Source organism: Eurytemora carolleeae, unplaced genomic scaffold (genome assembly GCF_000591075.1).
Source record: "Eurytemora carolleeae unplaced genomic scaffold, Eaff_2.0 scaffold214, whole genome shotgun sequence".
NCBI classification, from domain to species: Eukaryota; Metazoa; Arthropoda; class Copepoda; order Calanoida; family Temoridae; genus Eurytemora; species Eurytemora carolleeae.
Window position 1 is genome coordinate 136,015 of NW_019396249.1, and position 17,239 is coordinate 153,253.

The 17,239-nt window shown below is 29.4% G+C and overlaps 1 protein-coding gene across 2 annotated transcripts; it reads left to right on the forward strand.

Annotated features, from left to right (window-relative positions):
* The first annotated feature begins 5 nt into the window (after window positions 1-5).
* Window positions 6-15,476, forward strand: LOC111699341 (alpha-1,6-mannosyl-glycoprotein 2-beta-N-acetylglucosaminyltransferase). Of its 2 annotated transcripts, XM_023469992.1 has the most exons (16): window positions 6-108; window positions 1,725-1,813; window positions 2,127-2,186; window positions 3,353-3,391; window positions 4,763-4,836; window positions 6,626-6,668; window positions 7,205-7,280; window positions 7,631-7,700; window positions 8,434-8,531; window positions 9,171-9,233; window positions 9,797-9,853; window positions 13,985-14,086; window positions 14,334-14,446; window positions 14,819-14,870; window positions 15,013-15,059; window positions 15,294-15,476. In XM_023469992.1, the coding sequence occupies exons 2-16, from the start codon at window positions 1,743-1,745 to the stop codon at window positions 15,415-15,417; spliced, it is 1,089 nt and encodes a 362-aa protein (XP_023325760.1). In that variant the 5' UTR covers window positions 6-108; window positions 1,725-1,742; the 3' UTR covers window positions 15,418-15,476. The 2 variants fall into 2 exon arrangements, with proteins under 2 accessions (XP_023325760.1, XP_023325761.1); XM_023469993.1 differs by lacking the exon at window positions 9,797-9,853.
* Window positions 15,477-17,239: the final 1,763 nt, after the last annotated feature.

Sequence of the window (17,239 nt, forward strand, 5' to 3'; positions counted from 1 at the left end):
ATAATAATAATAATAATAATAAGGGAGAGTATTACTGCTGGATCAGAGGTTGAATCAGAGCAGATAAACAATATTCTTCTACAAATTGAAAAAGCAAATAAACAACAGGTTAGTGAAATAAAAAATGAATAAATAATTAAATCTTGCGTAGTTTTAAACAAATCTTTTCTCGAGGTATTCATTAAATAATTTTTTTAATCGGTCTTTGCAAATGTGTTAGTTTGCTTTATCTTGAACTAAAATGAAAACTTGAGGAGTTAAAATGTTTAAAGTTGTACGAGTAACTTCGCATAAAGGTCACTTTGATCTATATTCTATACGTATAAATTCAAAAAATTTATTTTACATTTCAACATCTATGTAAGGTTTGTTTGCTTTCCAACCCCAAATAAATATTCTTATTTTAAACATTTAATTTTTAAATCTTTCACATATATATATTTTTTCTGTTTACAACATCGATATGTATATTATAGACTGTTAACAACGTCGATATGTTTACTCTGGACTGTTAACAACGTCAATATGTTCATTCTAGACTGTTTACAACATTAAAATGTTTATTCTAGACTGTTAACTTCATCGATATGTTTATTCTAGATTGTTAACAACATCAATATGTTTATTCTAGACTGTTAACTTCATCGATATGTTTATTCTAGATTGTTAACAACATCAATATGTTTTGTTATTCTAGATTGTTAACAACATCAATATGTTTATTCTAGACTGTTAACTTCATCGATATGTTTATTCTAGATTGTTAACAACATCAATATGTTTTGTTCTAGACTGTTAACAACATCAATATGTTTATTCTAGGCTGTTAATTTCATCGATATGTTTATTCTAGATTGTTAACAACATCTATATGTTTATTCTAGACTGTTAACAACATCGACAAATGTATTCTAGACTTTTTACAACATCGATATGTTTATTCGAGATTGTGTAAAATCTTAATATGTATATTCTAGACGGTTTACAACATCTATATGTTTATTCTAGACTGTTTACAATCTTAATTTGTATATTCTAGACGGTTAACAACATTGACATGTATATTCTAGACTGTTTATAACATTAATATGTATATTATAAACGGTTTACAACATCAATATGTATATTCTAGACGGTTTACAATCTTAATTTGTATATTCTAGACGGTTAACAACATCTATATGTATATTCTAGATGATTTACAACGTCAATATGTATATTCTAGACTGTTTATAACATCAATATGTATATTATAAACGGTTTACAACATCTATATGTATATTCTAGACGGTTAACAACATCTATATGTATATTCTAGACGGTTAACAACATCTATATGTATATTCTAGACGGTTAACAACATCTATATGTATATTCTAGACGGTTTACAACATCTATATGTATATTCTAGACGATTTACAACATCGACATGTATATTCTAGACTGTTTATAAAATCAATATGTATATTATAAACGGTTTACAACATCTATATGTATATTCTAGACGGTTTTCAACATCTATATGTATATTCTAGATGTTTTACAACGTCAATATGTATATTCTGGACTGTTTATACCATCAATATGTATATCATAAACTGTTTACAACATATATATGTGTATTCTATACGGTTTACAGCATCATTATTGTCTAGAATATAATAACATAATAACATCGATATGTATATTCTAGACGGTTTACAACATCGATGTGTTTATTCTAGACTGTTTACAATCTTGATATGTTCGGACCTGTTACTAACTCTACTTTAGTCATCGCAATTCAAGTTCATCACAGACTTAATTATCTCAGGTAAGTTTTTTGTTCAACTTTTTATTCTGAAGTTTTTTATTCATTCGATATGAAAATTGAAAACTAATTGATATAAACTGTTAGATCTTTACAACCTTTTTCCGTAAAACTTTAATATTTCAAACTTTTATTCAATTTGAATTCTTAGTTTTAAAAAATCTGCAATATCAGGATGCAAACTTATAAGGATTAGAAAATAAAATTTGTGGTAAGCAATTTTTACTTTTCCTGCAAACTTCTGTATTTCAGTTCAATTGGCGCTTTTCAATTATTTGTCTTTTTTTGAAATATGATTAATAAATAAATTTTGCAGACACCTGATCATTTCTCTGTCCGAGGCGAGATCTATTGACAGAACTTTATTAATATTCAGGCATTTTTTCAATATTTTCTCTAAACGTGAAAAAAATTAAAGAAAAGATTTCCATAAACTAGCACGAGGTAATAGATAATATAAAAGTTATTTCCGAGAATTCTTTTCTTTGTATATGTATGTTCATAGTTCATACAAATTACGACAAAAAAAACAGATTTTTCCACATTTCCCTGCTTTCTGTGTTTAATTCTTGATTTATGACAGTTTAAAAGTAGGGGCTCCATGCGATAAATTGGACCAAATTTTAAACATTGCCTTTAATAACATTAAAAAATATGCTTAATTGTTAACTATCAAAAACAGGCTTTGAGAGAATGCACAACTATTGTTGTACAATAGAATGCACAACTATTGTTGTACAGTATACATGCAGTAAATTTCAGGGCAAATGATGCGGAAAATTTGTTTTATTCTTCTAATATCCTTAACAACAGAGAAACTAGAAAATAATTTGTTGTCCATACAATACGATTAGTTGTTGTGGCATGCTAGGAGATAAAGTTCTGCCCTATTTTTGCGTATATTGCGTATATTGTGTACAAAGTTACATTATAGGAGAATTTAGAGAATCCTTCGGTATGATTTTTTTCAGTCCCTTTCAGCCTGAAAGGGAGTTCAAAGTGTACAAATCATGTAAATGTTGTACATTAATACAGTATGTTCCCTAGAATATCCTTTTCAATTTCAAATTTTTAAAAGCTGTTAAATAAACTTTAAAAAATGAATTAGGTGAATAAAAAACATCATTTGATTTATAGTTATAACGGAAAAACATCGTTTGTACAGTGAAAGGTATAGAGTCTATGTAAAATGATCATTGCATCAATTATGAAGCCAGCCTATTTCATAATTTGGTTTTCTTTTAATATTAATTTTAGATTTTCTATAAAATTATGTTCCAGGGCCCAACAGGTTAAAATAGCGCAGTATGGAAACAGTACAACAAAATGGCCGTTTTACACTTTTTTCTAATAAATTCCTCTCCAATATATATTCTATTCTCTTTGATTGCGTATATTGCGAATGAATAAAAACCCTATTTCAAAAGCCACAACAGGATTTTTGGGACTGAGCTATATGTCCTGCAAAATGTTAGAACCGAAAGGTTCAGCTGTTTTTTAAAACTGACTTTTTACCTTTTTCACAATATTGAAATTTGTCAGTCATGATGTTTGGAACGAAGACATAAATAAGTTAATCAGGTAAGATTTAGGAAGAAATTTTTTTTATTTGTGTAATTAAAATAAACTAAGTTTTTGAAGTGCTTCGCGCCCATCTTCTACTTCAACTTTTAATTATGGTCTATCTGGGAGCATCTTCTCTTTGTACAATATAAAAAAAAATTAGCGGATTTAGTAATATTTTATCGCGCATTTTCAAAATTTTACAAAAATCAAAAACTTTTGTACACATATTTTTGTAACTTTAAGCATCCATAAATCTTTCCCTGGGTTCATGTGAGGTCCCACAAAAAATGTGGGCCCGTTCGGTTCAGCCGTTTTGACGTTTATTGGATACAGACCAACAAACAGACAGACAGACAAGCAGACTATATATATAGATGTCAGATTGACCATTCATTATGGCAACACTAAATTATTGAGATAAGACATTGTGCACATTATCAAAACTTTTATATAAGGGCATGTTCTGGTTAACCCGGTAGTGAGTCATATTTTCAAATTTGAAATACTAAATATATTTTCATGTTAAAAATAGATAGTCAAGACATATATTTTGGGAAAATTTAGAAATATTAAAATTCTTGAAATAGCTAAATTAATATCAAAATTTATCATTGTTTAATAAATATCACGGGATTTGCTCCGATGATTCATTTGATGAAACCTAATAGATTAAAGTGAGTGTTTGCGATAAATGAACGTAAGAATTCGATTTAAAAGCAATTATCCATTGATGTCATATTATAAGTTTTGAATTGGATTTTGATGCGGATCCGTAATATGTTAATGAAAGTTTAAATGTGATTACAATCAAATTTAATAAAAGTTTTGATTGAAACTGAAGTCTTATCAATTATTAAACAGTGTAATGGTTTGAAAACATATTTTTCGTACCTTACTATTTTTATTGAATTACATCAGGCGATTTAAAAACAATTGTAATTTTGGTTTTAATCTATTGGAAAATTAAGATTTAATATTTTATAAATTGAACTGACAAACACAGTTAACTTTATGCAATAAGTCTCACTTAAAGACATGTGGGTCAAACAGGGATTTTTTTTTTTGGGGGGGGGGTTGGCTTTATTGACCTAACTTTAACCTCTGAAACCCACCAAAGTCACCTTAACCCAATCCCCTATTAACACGGAAAAAAAAATTCTTAAACTAAAATCTGATTAAAACTATATTTTAGCAAGCTGTTCAAGTAATGTCGCATAAATTTTACATTCTCTTTTTGTCTCATTCTACCAATTGTAAATTGTGATGATTATTGGGACACCCTGCATAATAAAAAAAACTGATATGTCTGCCTGTAAATATTATCTAGATATTTTTCTACCTTTTTCCTGTTTTTGTTTTTGAATTGACAGAATACATTTTCTTTAGATCAATTGATTTTGCCATGGTGTTACAGATTCATTATCCATACTCACTTCAAACACATCCATATACATTTCCAGGTAAACACATTCATATACATTTCCAGGTAAACACATCCATATACATTTCCAGGTAAACACATCCATATACATTTCCAGGTAAACACATTCATATACATCTCCAGGTAAACACATGCATATATATTTCCAGGTAAACACATCCATATACATTTCCCGGTAGGAACACTAATATTCCAATTTCTATATCTTTGCAATCTGATGATGTAAACCTTTGATATATCAAAGTTAGACTATTAAATTTAGCAGCTGTTTACAAAATCAGGATAAAAAGTATTGATTAGAAAACTAGAGTTTTTGGCGAATGGTTAGAGTCAGTTGTAAGTCTTCATGGTTTCCTAATTTCTTTATGCAAAATAAAATATCCATTAAAACTTAAAATGATGTCATTACAATTTTAAAAGAACTCTTTTATATTAGATTCAAAATAACCATTCAAAGCTGTAATGAAATCATTAAACTATTTTAGAAAATGTATATCAAATTTTTTTATTTATAAGATTTTTAACATTTAATTAATGAATACTATGTAGAGCGTTCTGTGTATAGTATATTGTGTACAATGTACAATGTCAGGTGATCAGAGGCCGTTCCTTCTATAGATAGTGGACGTGTAGTTCACGTCTCCTGTGAGTTATTCATGGACGGACAGAGTTTCTCACGCCATACAGTATATGGATCATTAGCCGTGCATTAGCCGTACTGTGGCCATGATTTATTTGAGAAAAGGTGGCAGCACTAATCATACTTTCTGATTTCATTTCATAAATTGATTGCAGTGTCTTGTTTTTAAGATTCATTATGAATTTGAGATTAATTCAAAGTACAATTTCCTATGTTTAAGATAGTTTGCCGCGTTCAAATCAAATTCGTAATAAGCTTTCCCTTTTCCTCCGTCAATAGAGGTCGCATATGTATGTGTTTGTGGTCGGATAATACTCGGACATAGGGCTGTGCACGTTCCAACTTTTTTGAAATCGTTCCGTTCCGTTCTAGAACGAGGGCCTTCAGCTAAATCGTTCCGTTCTCGTTCCTTTTTTTAATCGTTCCGTTCTCGTTCCGTTCCGTCCCGTTCCGTTCCGTTCTGAGTAGAAGAACGGTCTTCCCGTTCCGTTGCGTTCTTGGCGTTCTTATTTAAAGAACGGTTCCATCCCTCTCTTTCCCTTCTTAGTCAAAGAACGTTTCCATCTCTCGTTCTGTTCTTAGTAAAGAACAATTCCATCCACGACATAAGTTTTATAGAAAAGAGTTGGTTAAAAAGTAAAAAAAAAATACGATTTTAAAATAAAAAGTTCCTCGCCGTAAATATACTTTAAATTATATATTTTAAATTTAGGGTAAAAGAATAAGATTAGATAATATATAATTTTGTGAGAGCGGGGGGAGGGGAAAATGCGTTCCCAACTTAGAATGCGTTCTTGATAATAAGAACGTGTTAACGATTTTAACCGTTCTTTTTAAGCAATTCCCGTTCCGTTCTTTTACTAATCGTTCCAATATTTTTAAGAACGAGTTCTAAGCGTTCGTTTTTTTTCGGAACAATGGGATCGTTCTTGATCGTTCCGTTCGTTCTCAGGAAAGAACGATCGTTCCACCAGGAACGCGCCCAGCCTTACTCGGACACTGATAACTCATGGAAGAACGCGTTTGAACAAAACACTATTTCTCCGTACATTTCACGACCAATATAGGAGACGTCAAGTTGTCTACCAATGTAGTTTATGGAAGGAACGGCCTCAGTGTACAATGTACATGAACAGTAATGTACAGTGTAAAATGTAATATTTTTTAGGAGAATCGAGTCGAGATTGCCCTAGAAACATCAAACCCGACGAGTACGTCTTTTTTATCATAATTCGTAATGTTTAATTGAAACCAGCTTGGAAACCCAGCTTTTCCGGGAAAACTTACTTTCGCTTTAAACGTCAACCCTGAAGTGTTTAACCAAGCTAAGACTGCTTCCATGGTTCTACTGAGTTTCCAAATAAAAATGTTATGAAATTCAGTCAATGGGATTCATGAGTTATGATCGGATATACAGAATTGGATTTTTTTAATTGGGCCTTATCAGTTTAGCGGTTTTATGGGATTTAAACAATCCAACAAAAATGTGATATTATTTTCATCATAATTATGATTATTATTTTCATCATAATTATAATTATTATTTTTATCATAATTGTAATTATTATTTTCATCATAATTATGATTATTATTTTTATCATAATTATGATTATGATTTTCATCATAATTATGATTATTATTTTTATCATAATTATGATTATTAATTTCATCATAATTATGATTATTGTTTTTATCATAATTATGATTATTATTTTTATCATAATCATGATTATTATTTTTGTTCTAGTGCCGCTAAGCTAAATTGTATAAACAAAGATTGGCCTGATCTGTATGGACATTATAGGGAGGCAAAATTCACACAGGTCAGAAGATTAAATCCTTTTTTAGTTTAAGAACGATGTTCTGAAACTAAAGTAGATCTCGCGGTAGAATAAAATCACACTCTAGAGCAAAATAAAACATAAAGAACTTCGAGATCACTTAGACATGAAAGTAATGTTGCATCCTTGGGGCAAATTTTCACATCTTTCATTTCCTTGACTAGTTAATTCTCTTTTTAAATAAAATTATCAGAGTTTGAAACAAGAAATAAAATCCTTAAATACATGATTTTACATATTATGTACAATTTTCAAATCATTTTGATGATGTTTTATTATTTGCCCATGTATAACCTTTAAACATGAGTAAATATTCTAATCGTAATATTCAGACAAAGCATCATTGGTGGTGGAAATCTAATCAGATATTCGGCAACTTAAAGATTACAGCAGATTTCACAGGTTGGATACATTTAAAGAGAAAGCCTGCAATTTTTTTTGAATATATATATATACAGTGAAAACCAGAAACTACATTTTTATGTTTATTTGATGTTGTTACTAAGCAAATAGTTTCATTAGCAACTTAATTAATGAAATGGTTCTGGTAAACTGTTTACACTGCAAAATTGCTGTGTCACGTGTTCATTGCACTAAACTTGAGTAAAAAAATTCTATTCTAGAGTTTTCTGGTTCTCACTGTATAATCTATATAATAAAGCTAATATAAATATATATTAAGAAGATATAAAAATTTATATATATGTTTGCTATAGCTGGTCAAACGGTTGAACTAAAACTAAAACCCCGGGGGTTACATAGGCTAAAAAAATTCGAAATTTCGAATATTTTAATTCCACGGGAAACGCCGGCAGTTCAACTTTTCCGTTAAAAAAATTTCTGTGTTTTGTTTTAAAACTTACTTCAATGTGAAATTCAAGCAAATGATTGAATACGACTATCATATTTACAATAGTGCGCAGAAAACATCTGAGAAAAGTGATGGAGATATCCTTGTTGATATGTGTCTATTTGATGGAGATATCCTTGTTGATATGTGTCTATTTGTAGTTTCTGGATTAAAGCGACTCATGGCTTTACGCAGCAACATTCAATAGAATTTATCTTTTTCAAAATACAAAGAACGATTACTTTCCAAAAAATAAAAATTATTTATTATATTATTATTATTTAGGAACAGTTTTGTTTCTAGAAGAAGATCATTTTGTAACAGAAGACTTTATTCATGTTTTAAAACTGATGGAGAAGGAGCAGGAAGGAGTAGCTAAAGAGGTGAAGAATTCAAATCTAGAAATATGAAAATTACTGTGATGTCTTTGTGACCTTATAACTCCTCTATAAGTTTAATTTTTGTTTTATAAGTATAAGAAACGCGAACTCTTTTCGTTGCATATAATTCAAATACTTTTTTGTAAGATTTCAATATTTTTGCTATTTGACGCTAAATAATAGAAACTTTTAAAATCTCTGATTTTATTTATAATAATTATTTACAGCGTTTGTATTCGCGGAAATTACGAATCTAGTTTGTTAAAAATATTAAAATATTGAAAATATTAAAAATATAAAAATATTAAAAATATTGACCCGAATCTTAGAAAAATTTCTTCATTCAAAAATGCCTTCATGAAGGTTTGTCATTGCTAAACAAAGTTGCATATTTATTTTATTATCTATTTCAACTATTTTTTTGATTTATTTCCTCCGCAAATTAATTTAGATCTAATTTCCATACTTGTTCAAAGGATTTCTTAGAAGTAAAGAAGTTAAAGTAGATTTTAAATATCTTATAATTGCAGCCTTTTGAATTTTATATGATTCGATCGAAATTTTACCAAAATTCAGATAATAAACGGCAAATTATATCCATTTCGTAAAACCTTTTTTTTGTGTAAGATAATAATATTTTAGGCCAACATACTATGCTTGGGAACCTATTTGAAGAAATTTAATTATAAAATTAATAGTAAACAGGTAAGACATTATTAGTATACATGGAATCCATCTTTATTTATAAGAGCCATCGTAAATTTCAAAGTACCTTTTTTATTATAAAAAAGATAATCATCATTTTTCATAAATAATAATTCCAGAAACCAAATTTAATCAAATTTTTAATAAGAGTACTTTCTTTTTCGAAATTAGAGGGTTTAGAAGGAGTTTCAACGTAATGAAGTCCTAGTTTAATATTAACTTTTAAGAGAAAAAGGAATTGAGTTTTTACCATGGTCTACAATGAATTTTGTTTAATATAATAATCTAATTATTAGATATCAAAGGTTTTCGCCTTTAGGTTGCAAATATATAGGGATTAGAAAATCTAAATTGGAACAAAGACTCAATTCCTCAATTTCATTTCATGAGTTTTCTTTTCTGACTTTTTTTCTAAAATAATTCAGTTTCAGATATTGACTCAAATACTTAATATATAATATTAAAAAAATATTTGAAATGTCGATTTTTTGTCTCAAACTTTTTTATCCCAATTTGATCGATAATCGCCCTTTTTCTAGAATAAAATCCCAGGATTACTTTAGATGGAGTATTACACAAAGTATGTGTTGAAAGACTTTAATAAGCAGGGTTCAGTAATGGTAAACTTTGTCAATTTAACTCAGGAAACCCAGGAAACTTTTAATTCAACTTTAACCTCAGTTTATTGAGTACCAACCAGTTAGCTTTTTCTTTTGCAAATCTTAAAGGGACTGTACAGTGAAATATGGGATTTAAACTCACTCCTTATTTAAAGAGTGTCAGTGGGGAAGATATTGTCGTTTTTTCAAATCTGCAAGTCATAAAATTTTAAATTTTCCCATTTTTGAGGATATTTTAAAGGATACCGTTGGAATATGGCAAGCGTTTTTTTAATAAGATGTCACTTGTAATTACGTCTACAGTCCCTTTGGACAAAAAGTTGAATTAAATATTTTCGTTGGATTTCCAATGTATTGTGTTCACTTACTATTTTATGTTTGTTCTGTTTTACACCTGTCTGTGACAAAGACCTTTTTTATGCCATCCTCTAACATGATTTACACTTTTCAATGTTTTCTATAGCAGATATCATTTATAATTCTTGAATCAAGTTTTAATACCATGGTCCCGTTTCCACAGTTTGGTATTTATAAAGTACAAGGCGAAAAGTCCAAAAATATCAGCTGTTCCGGCCAAAAGACAATTTAAGACCATAAGTGCCGGGGTTATTTGACACGATTTTATCTTTTCAGTAAAGGAAAAATGAAAGGGGGTATAGGTTAAAGCTAATCACTTTAGCTCTTGATCGCGACCCATGAAAGTTTTATCTGATGTTCCTGTCTCGAGAAACTGATATAAAACTGTGTTAAAATTATACGAAAATTCATATATGTAAAATTTTGAAAATCTGAAACTTAAATCACGTGACCAGAACTATCACCAATGGCAGAGCAGTATACTGGTCACGTGTCTCCGCCTGTATCACGTGACCACTTTACTGCACTGCCATTGGTGGAATTTCTGGTCAAGCAATACGGATGTATAAATAATATTATGAATGAAATCTATTGAAAATAGAAACAACAAATATAAAAGTAAACCTAAATTACAATTAGCTTTCTCTGGGATATCATCGTTTTCAGATTGGTTGCTTATTGGCTGAATATGATCTGTTTAAACCTACTACTTTTATACAAAATTGTATATATATTAATTTTCGTATAGATTTGACACAGTTTTATATCAATTTCTCGAGACTAGAACATCAGATATGACTTTCATGGGTCGAGATCAAGAGCTAAAGTGATTAGCTTTCAGCCTATACCCCCTTTCATTTTTCCTTTACTGTCCCTTTAAGTGACCTTCCGGTCAAAGATTTACAACGATATCCTTAAAGTCTTTAGTTGATCAGGAACTAGAAATGATGAATTTTAAAAAGTTAAACATGGAAATTTCATTCATTTTTGATCAGACAAAGCTTTTAAAAGTACTGTTGTGAATTTAACATGACCCTTAAAAAAATTCAGAGTCACTTGAAATTACGCGTACAGTCCCTTTAAGCATAACATGTTTTGCTTGTTGATTTTAAGCTCAGTAAATTTGTTCCTGTTTGTTATTAATTTCTATAATTTCTTGCTGTAATGTTGTTTGCATTGTGTTTATTTAAGGCACTTAAATTGCTTTAAACCCTTTAAAAATGCTTAATTTCGCCAAAAAATGACGGTAATAATACATCGTCTATACGCAACATCCCCCTACTGAACTTATGACCTACTAACTTTCCGACCTACGGCAATTTCGAACCTACGCCAGATGTTTATTTTTGCTTCAGCTCAGTTCATATTTAAAACGTTAAAAAAACGGTTCGAAAAGTAATAGCCAACCCTGCTGCGTACTTTGTACGTACTTTAAAAGTTGAATGATCTGAATCTGTACAACATATACTGTATATGCATTAACTCGCACCGTCCAGTCTGGACTACCAAGTGTAGAGTTGATCCGTTACGTTTTCTTCAACAAATGTAGTGAGAGCTGGGAACTTTAGAATGGATAACCTTTAATCCCGACTGCTTAATCCGAATATCCACTGTAGAAACTTTTAATTTTAGTCCTTAATTCACTCTTTTTCTCTCTTTGGATATCTGTACATTGTTTTCTCCACTGAGTGCAGGATTATAGTTCGTAAATTGTATTGACCAATGACAGCCTTGAAAATAAATTCTATTCCATGAGAGAAATCCGCAATTGCTAACAAATTAAGAATTTGTTGTCGGCCATTTTGTAAATTAATCGGTGAAGAAAATTATTTAATAATACGTTTCAGATTCTTTTTTAACCAATTTAACTAATGTATTAATAAAGCAAAGTGAGAAATTTAGTGAATGCCCTTCCAGAAAACGAACAAATCTGGCGTTCCTAGAATTAAACTTATTGATCTAAATATTTAATCTCGAGACAAACATAATCTCGAGATTATGTTAGCCTCGAGATTAGCAAGAAGAGAGGATTATGCATTAATCCTAATATCCACCATTCTAAAGTTCCCAGCTCTGGCAAGTTCCCAATGTACTGCGCTGTACTATGTACTTTGTCTGTGTGTGTTCTATGCACTATAATAAGAGAAGAGAGGGGGATACAATTGTTAGAATTTCTGTGTTTTTTTTCATAAAACTAGTTTCATAATTTCTAGCAATCTTAATATAATACGTCATAGTAAATATGTACATAAAAACTATCACCCTCTTCTTAACTCTACATATCTATGTCTTTCCACGTACGCAAAACCACGAGATTATTTATACATTTGCATGCAAATTCACATTTTATTCTTAAATTCAATTCAGCCACAAAACTTCACTTTTTAATTTAGAAAAGTTTTAAATGAAGTTCTTAATGGAAAAACTGTTTTCAATTAAAAACAATTAATTACATTTAACTCGTATATAATTTATTTAAACTAATTGAGTATAGATTGATAACAATACAGATAGAACACTAGCTGTCGTCTTTAATAAGATAGAAGGGATTTTCGTTTACAATAACTCTGAGGCAGATTCAACGAGGCATACGCGTAACTCCTTTGGGCTTCTGCCTCTGGATTATTGTGAACGAAAAACCCTTAAATCTTGAAAAGACGACATTTAGTGTTCTATCTGTATTGTTATAAATCTATGTAATTGAACCATTTTTTTCGCTCTTTTTAATTGAACTCCAGATTTTAATTATACAAAGTGTTCAATTAAACAATTTATATAAAGTAAAAATCTTCTATAAAAAACTTCTATAATTAGGAGTACTTCCCCTTAAAGTTTACAGGTCGTACAATATCATTTTCGATACTTTAAAGGTGGCAGTTTTAAATACACCTTTATTTTCCCGGAACGTTTATAGTCCCACTGCAGTACTCAGAGGAATCAAAGATCAACATTATAATGTCTTTGTTTTTGTTTAAAAAAAAGTTTCTCCAACATTTTTTCGTTATCGTGTCTGATTTTTTTATTTTGACGATTATTAAATATCAAAAAATGAGTTCCTCGAAACTAATATCCAGTGCATGAAAGGGCTTATAAATTTTATCTTTATATTTATAACGAAGCTTGGCCAACTTTCGCGAAAAATGAAAGGGGTATAGACTTACGGCGAAAAATGAGCGCTTTTGATCGCTACTAATCTTACCTTATCTTGTTGAAAACGACTCATACCGAAGAACGTAAAGTCTATAGAAATTAAGAGAACATTTCACTCGGATCGTAAAATAATCATTCAGATATTAAAACCAATAGTCATCGATTATTTTTCGACGCATTCGTATATAGTTAATATTTCATAATATTTTTGATTTTGTTTTTTAAAATAATATTTCGCTGGCGCTGAATTTTCGAACATATTTCTGGAAAATATGAAAATGTCGTCATCATTATCAAAAATCCTCGAAACAGGAATAAATGTTTTCAAAAGTAACTATCAGATCATAAAAAATACAAAATATTATGAAATATCATTAATGTACGAATGCGTCGAAAAAATAATCGATGGCCTATACCCCTTTCATTTTTAGCGAACACTACCTTTAATATGGTCTTTGCCTTTGATTTAACCTGACGAGAACACTTTTTGGAAGTTTTTTTTAACTTCTCGTCATTTAGATGTGATCATCACAGACTAGCATGAATAATGAAGATGGTCGAAAATGACGATTCGAAATATGTTTGATTGTTTTACTAAAGTTTAGTTAACAATCTCATTTTTAGGCTGAACTGACGCAATGGATGTCTTCTAAACATAATATGGGGATGGCGCTGACCAGAAAAACCTGGAATAAAATTTTACAGTGTACAAATCATTTTTGTCGGGTAGGTTAACATTTTACAGTGTACAAATTATCTTTGTCGGGTAGGTCAAAATCATAAAGTTTACAAATTAGTTTTGTCGGGTAGGTCAAAATGTTATAAAGTACAAATTATTTTGGTCTGGTAGATCAAAACTGTACAGTTTGCAAATCATTTTTGTCGGGTTCGACAGAGAGCTTGGCGCTCCGACCAAACTTTAAGAATTGGACCTTAAATGTTGTTTATTATATAAACATTTTGTTTGTATTAGTATGACGACTATAATTGGGATTGGTCTCTGCTCCACGTATCCTTGAACTGTTTGAGGGATAAGCTTCAAACCTTGATGGTGAGAGGACCAAGAGTTTTCCATATAGGAGAATGGTAAGATTTCACCAAAACTTTTATTTCACTAATTTTATGGCTATTAAAAAATACGGAATCCAATAAAAATCAAAAAAGCTCAAATTTACCCTGTAATTTGCGCCTCATTTGCTATTTTGAGACAAAAATTGACGTATTAAACATTTCACGGTTTCCAGAAAACTTAAGAAATTTAAGATCTAGATCCTCCTTGTCAAATAAAAAACAAACAAAAAGAAAAGCGTTTAATTCTTAAACTTGGATTGACCCANGCTCTAACCTTGAGACGTTTCAGAAAACAAAGTTTATCATCTAGAGTTGAATCTAAATCTTGTTTTTGTCTTTTAGTTCTATTAATTTCCATCTTTATGACTTAAATAAAATATATTTTAGTGGAGTTCATCATAAGAAGAAGGATTGTGCTACCAGCCTAGTCATGAACAAGGAACAAAATGAAAATAAAAAAATCTGAAAATAAAAGATGGAAAATTGAAAAAAGTTGAAAATAGATTTCAGGCTGCAGTTACATTTGCTAGAAACATGGTTAATAAAAACAATTTAGTGATTTTTATTTTTTTTGGTTTTAGGTGAAATACATCATTGATTCTGCCAAGCAGTATCTATTCCCCGACAGGAAAAAAAACATCACAATAAAATAAAAAATAAAGTATATTTCAAAATAAAGTATTGACAAAAAAACTGGCAACACTATTTCAAATTTAAAAAGTGTACAGGTTGAGGTTAAATTTTTTTATCTTAAGTTTTTCTCAAAAAATCATGCGTTAAAAATCATTTCTGAAAAAAATTAGAAAAAAAACTTAAATATTTTGAAACATTGATAAAATTTCACGATGATGATTTTTTCTAGATTAACAATAGTAGAGAGTGCTGTCAAAAAGAAAGTTAAATTAAAGAAGGGTAACGGAGGGTGGGGGGATAAAAGGGATCATTCACTCTGTCTCAACATGACTCTAGGGTACCAGGATCTCTAGCCATACTTCCATACTTCTCCTTGATACGGAGTCACGTGATATGTTTTGTAAAAGAAAAATGTCAGAAATCGATATCTTTTCACAATTCACAGTCCAGAAAATATTACAAAAATTGAGCATTTTCTACCGATCAAACACACAGGCAAACTTTTTAGAATATATATAATAGCTTTTTTAAATTAAAATTATGTTAAAAGAATTGAGTATATGCCACAAACTCTAATTTTCGATTCCTTACTTCTTTGCAACCCAGTGTCATAGACCTTAGATATTTCAAACTATGAATTCAGTTAGACTAAGTGATCTAAGTTTCAAATATCAATGATTTACACTATTCGGTTGAAAAAATATAGAGAATAGAAAATTTTAGTTTGTGGCAAAGACCCAATTTATTCACCACCAATCTATTACATACAGTTTGTTTAGTTTGTTAAAAATACTATTATGTGCTAAATATCCAATACGATATTTTGTAGATTGTTGTAAGATTTTCAAGCTTTTTCAAATTTGAAATGTTTGAATGATGTTTCTTTATCAAAATGCATTTGTATCTAAAACTTTGAAAATTTTAAAGTAAAAGATAAAGAAGAACTGTTAAAACAAAAGTTAAAATAAAATTCAATATTATAAGCAATGCTTAATTTATGTGTTTAAAATGTGAAAAATTTATTTCAATTTTTGAATTAAAAATGTTTCATTCTTGTATAAAAGATATTTAGGGGCTGAATTCTGATTATCTTTGACAAATACGTTTTCGCAATTTCATATATTTCATTTACTTAAGCATTTTATCCCATTTTTTTTCGGTAACAAATTCAAAGAAATGTTTACAGGATTACCATGAATGTACTAAATATTTTTTTTCTTCACACATATACAGTTTAACATTACGCAACAATTATGCATTTCTTTATAAAATGTTTCTAAATCAATCAATTCATTATTGTGTATTATAGTGATCCAATTCAAAATCAAGCATTTTTACAGATAATAACAGATACGTTTCTTTTTTTAATCTACTCAGTATTTTTTATATTTATAGAGGAATTTTTCAAGATAAACTCCCCCCTCCTCCCCCTCACCCCCCTCCCCATCAAACTTTGCTGTTTTTTTCTACAAAACTTTCACGCTTGAGGACTTTAAGTTTTACTTCCCACCTCTTTCATTCTATAGCATCATATTAAAGTCTAAGGACAAAAAACTATTTATTTTTAAGAAAGGAGGGAAGGTTAGAATCAAAAATATATGTTCCTGGATTCATTTTTGGTTGATCCAAACCCGTATTCAAGTTAAAGTATTTTAACCTAGTATTTAACTAAATTATTGTTTATTTTCACAAAATCGAGCTTATACTGTTTATTACTTATTACTTCAGAAAACTTGGCAACAAATATTTTAGTTGTAAATTGTTTTTTGGATTGCTTATGTAGTGATTGAATTTGTAAGAATATATTCTTGGTCTTTTTTACCTAATTTGGCCTTAATCAATAATTAATAACTTAATATTGTATCTAAATCGAAACAAAAAAATGAAATGTTCTTAACTGTTCGGGTTTAAAACATGAATTGGACTTTAAATGATTCAATTACAAAAATTACTCCTTGCTACACAGTCAAATATGTATTTATATATATATATATATATATAACGCACTACAATTTAGTTTGAAAGTACCAAAGAGAATCAACATTCACAGATTTGGCAGTATTGGATGTTATCTCTGTAACTTTTCATGCTCTTAACAACATTACAATTTTTCCCCAGTCAGAACAGGAATAGTTTCTTTTAATTAATTACATAAAATTTTTAAAAAATTAATCT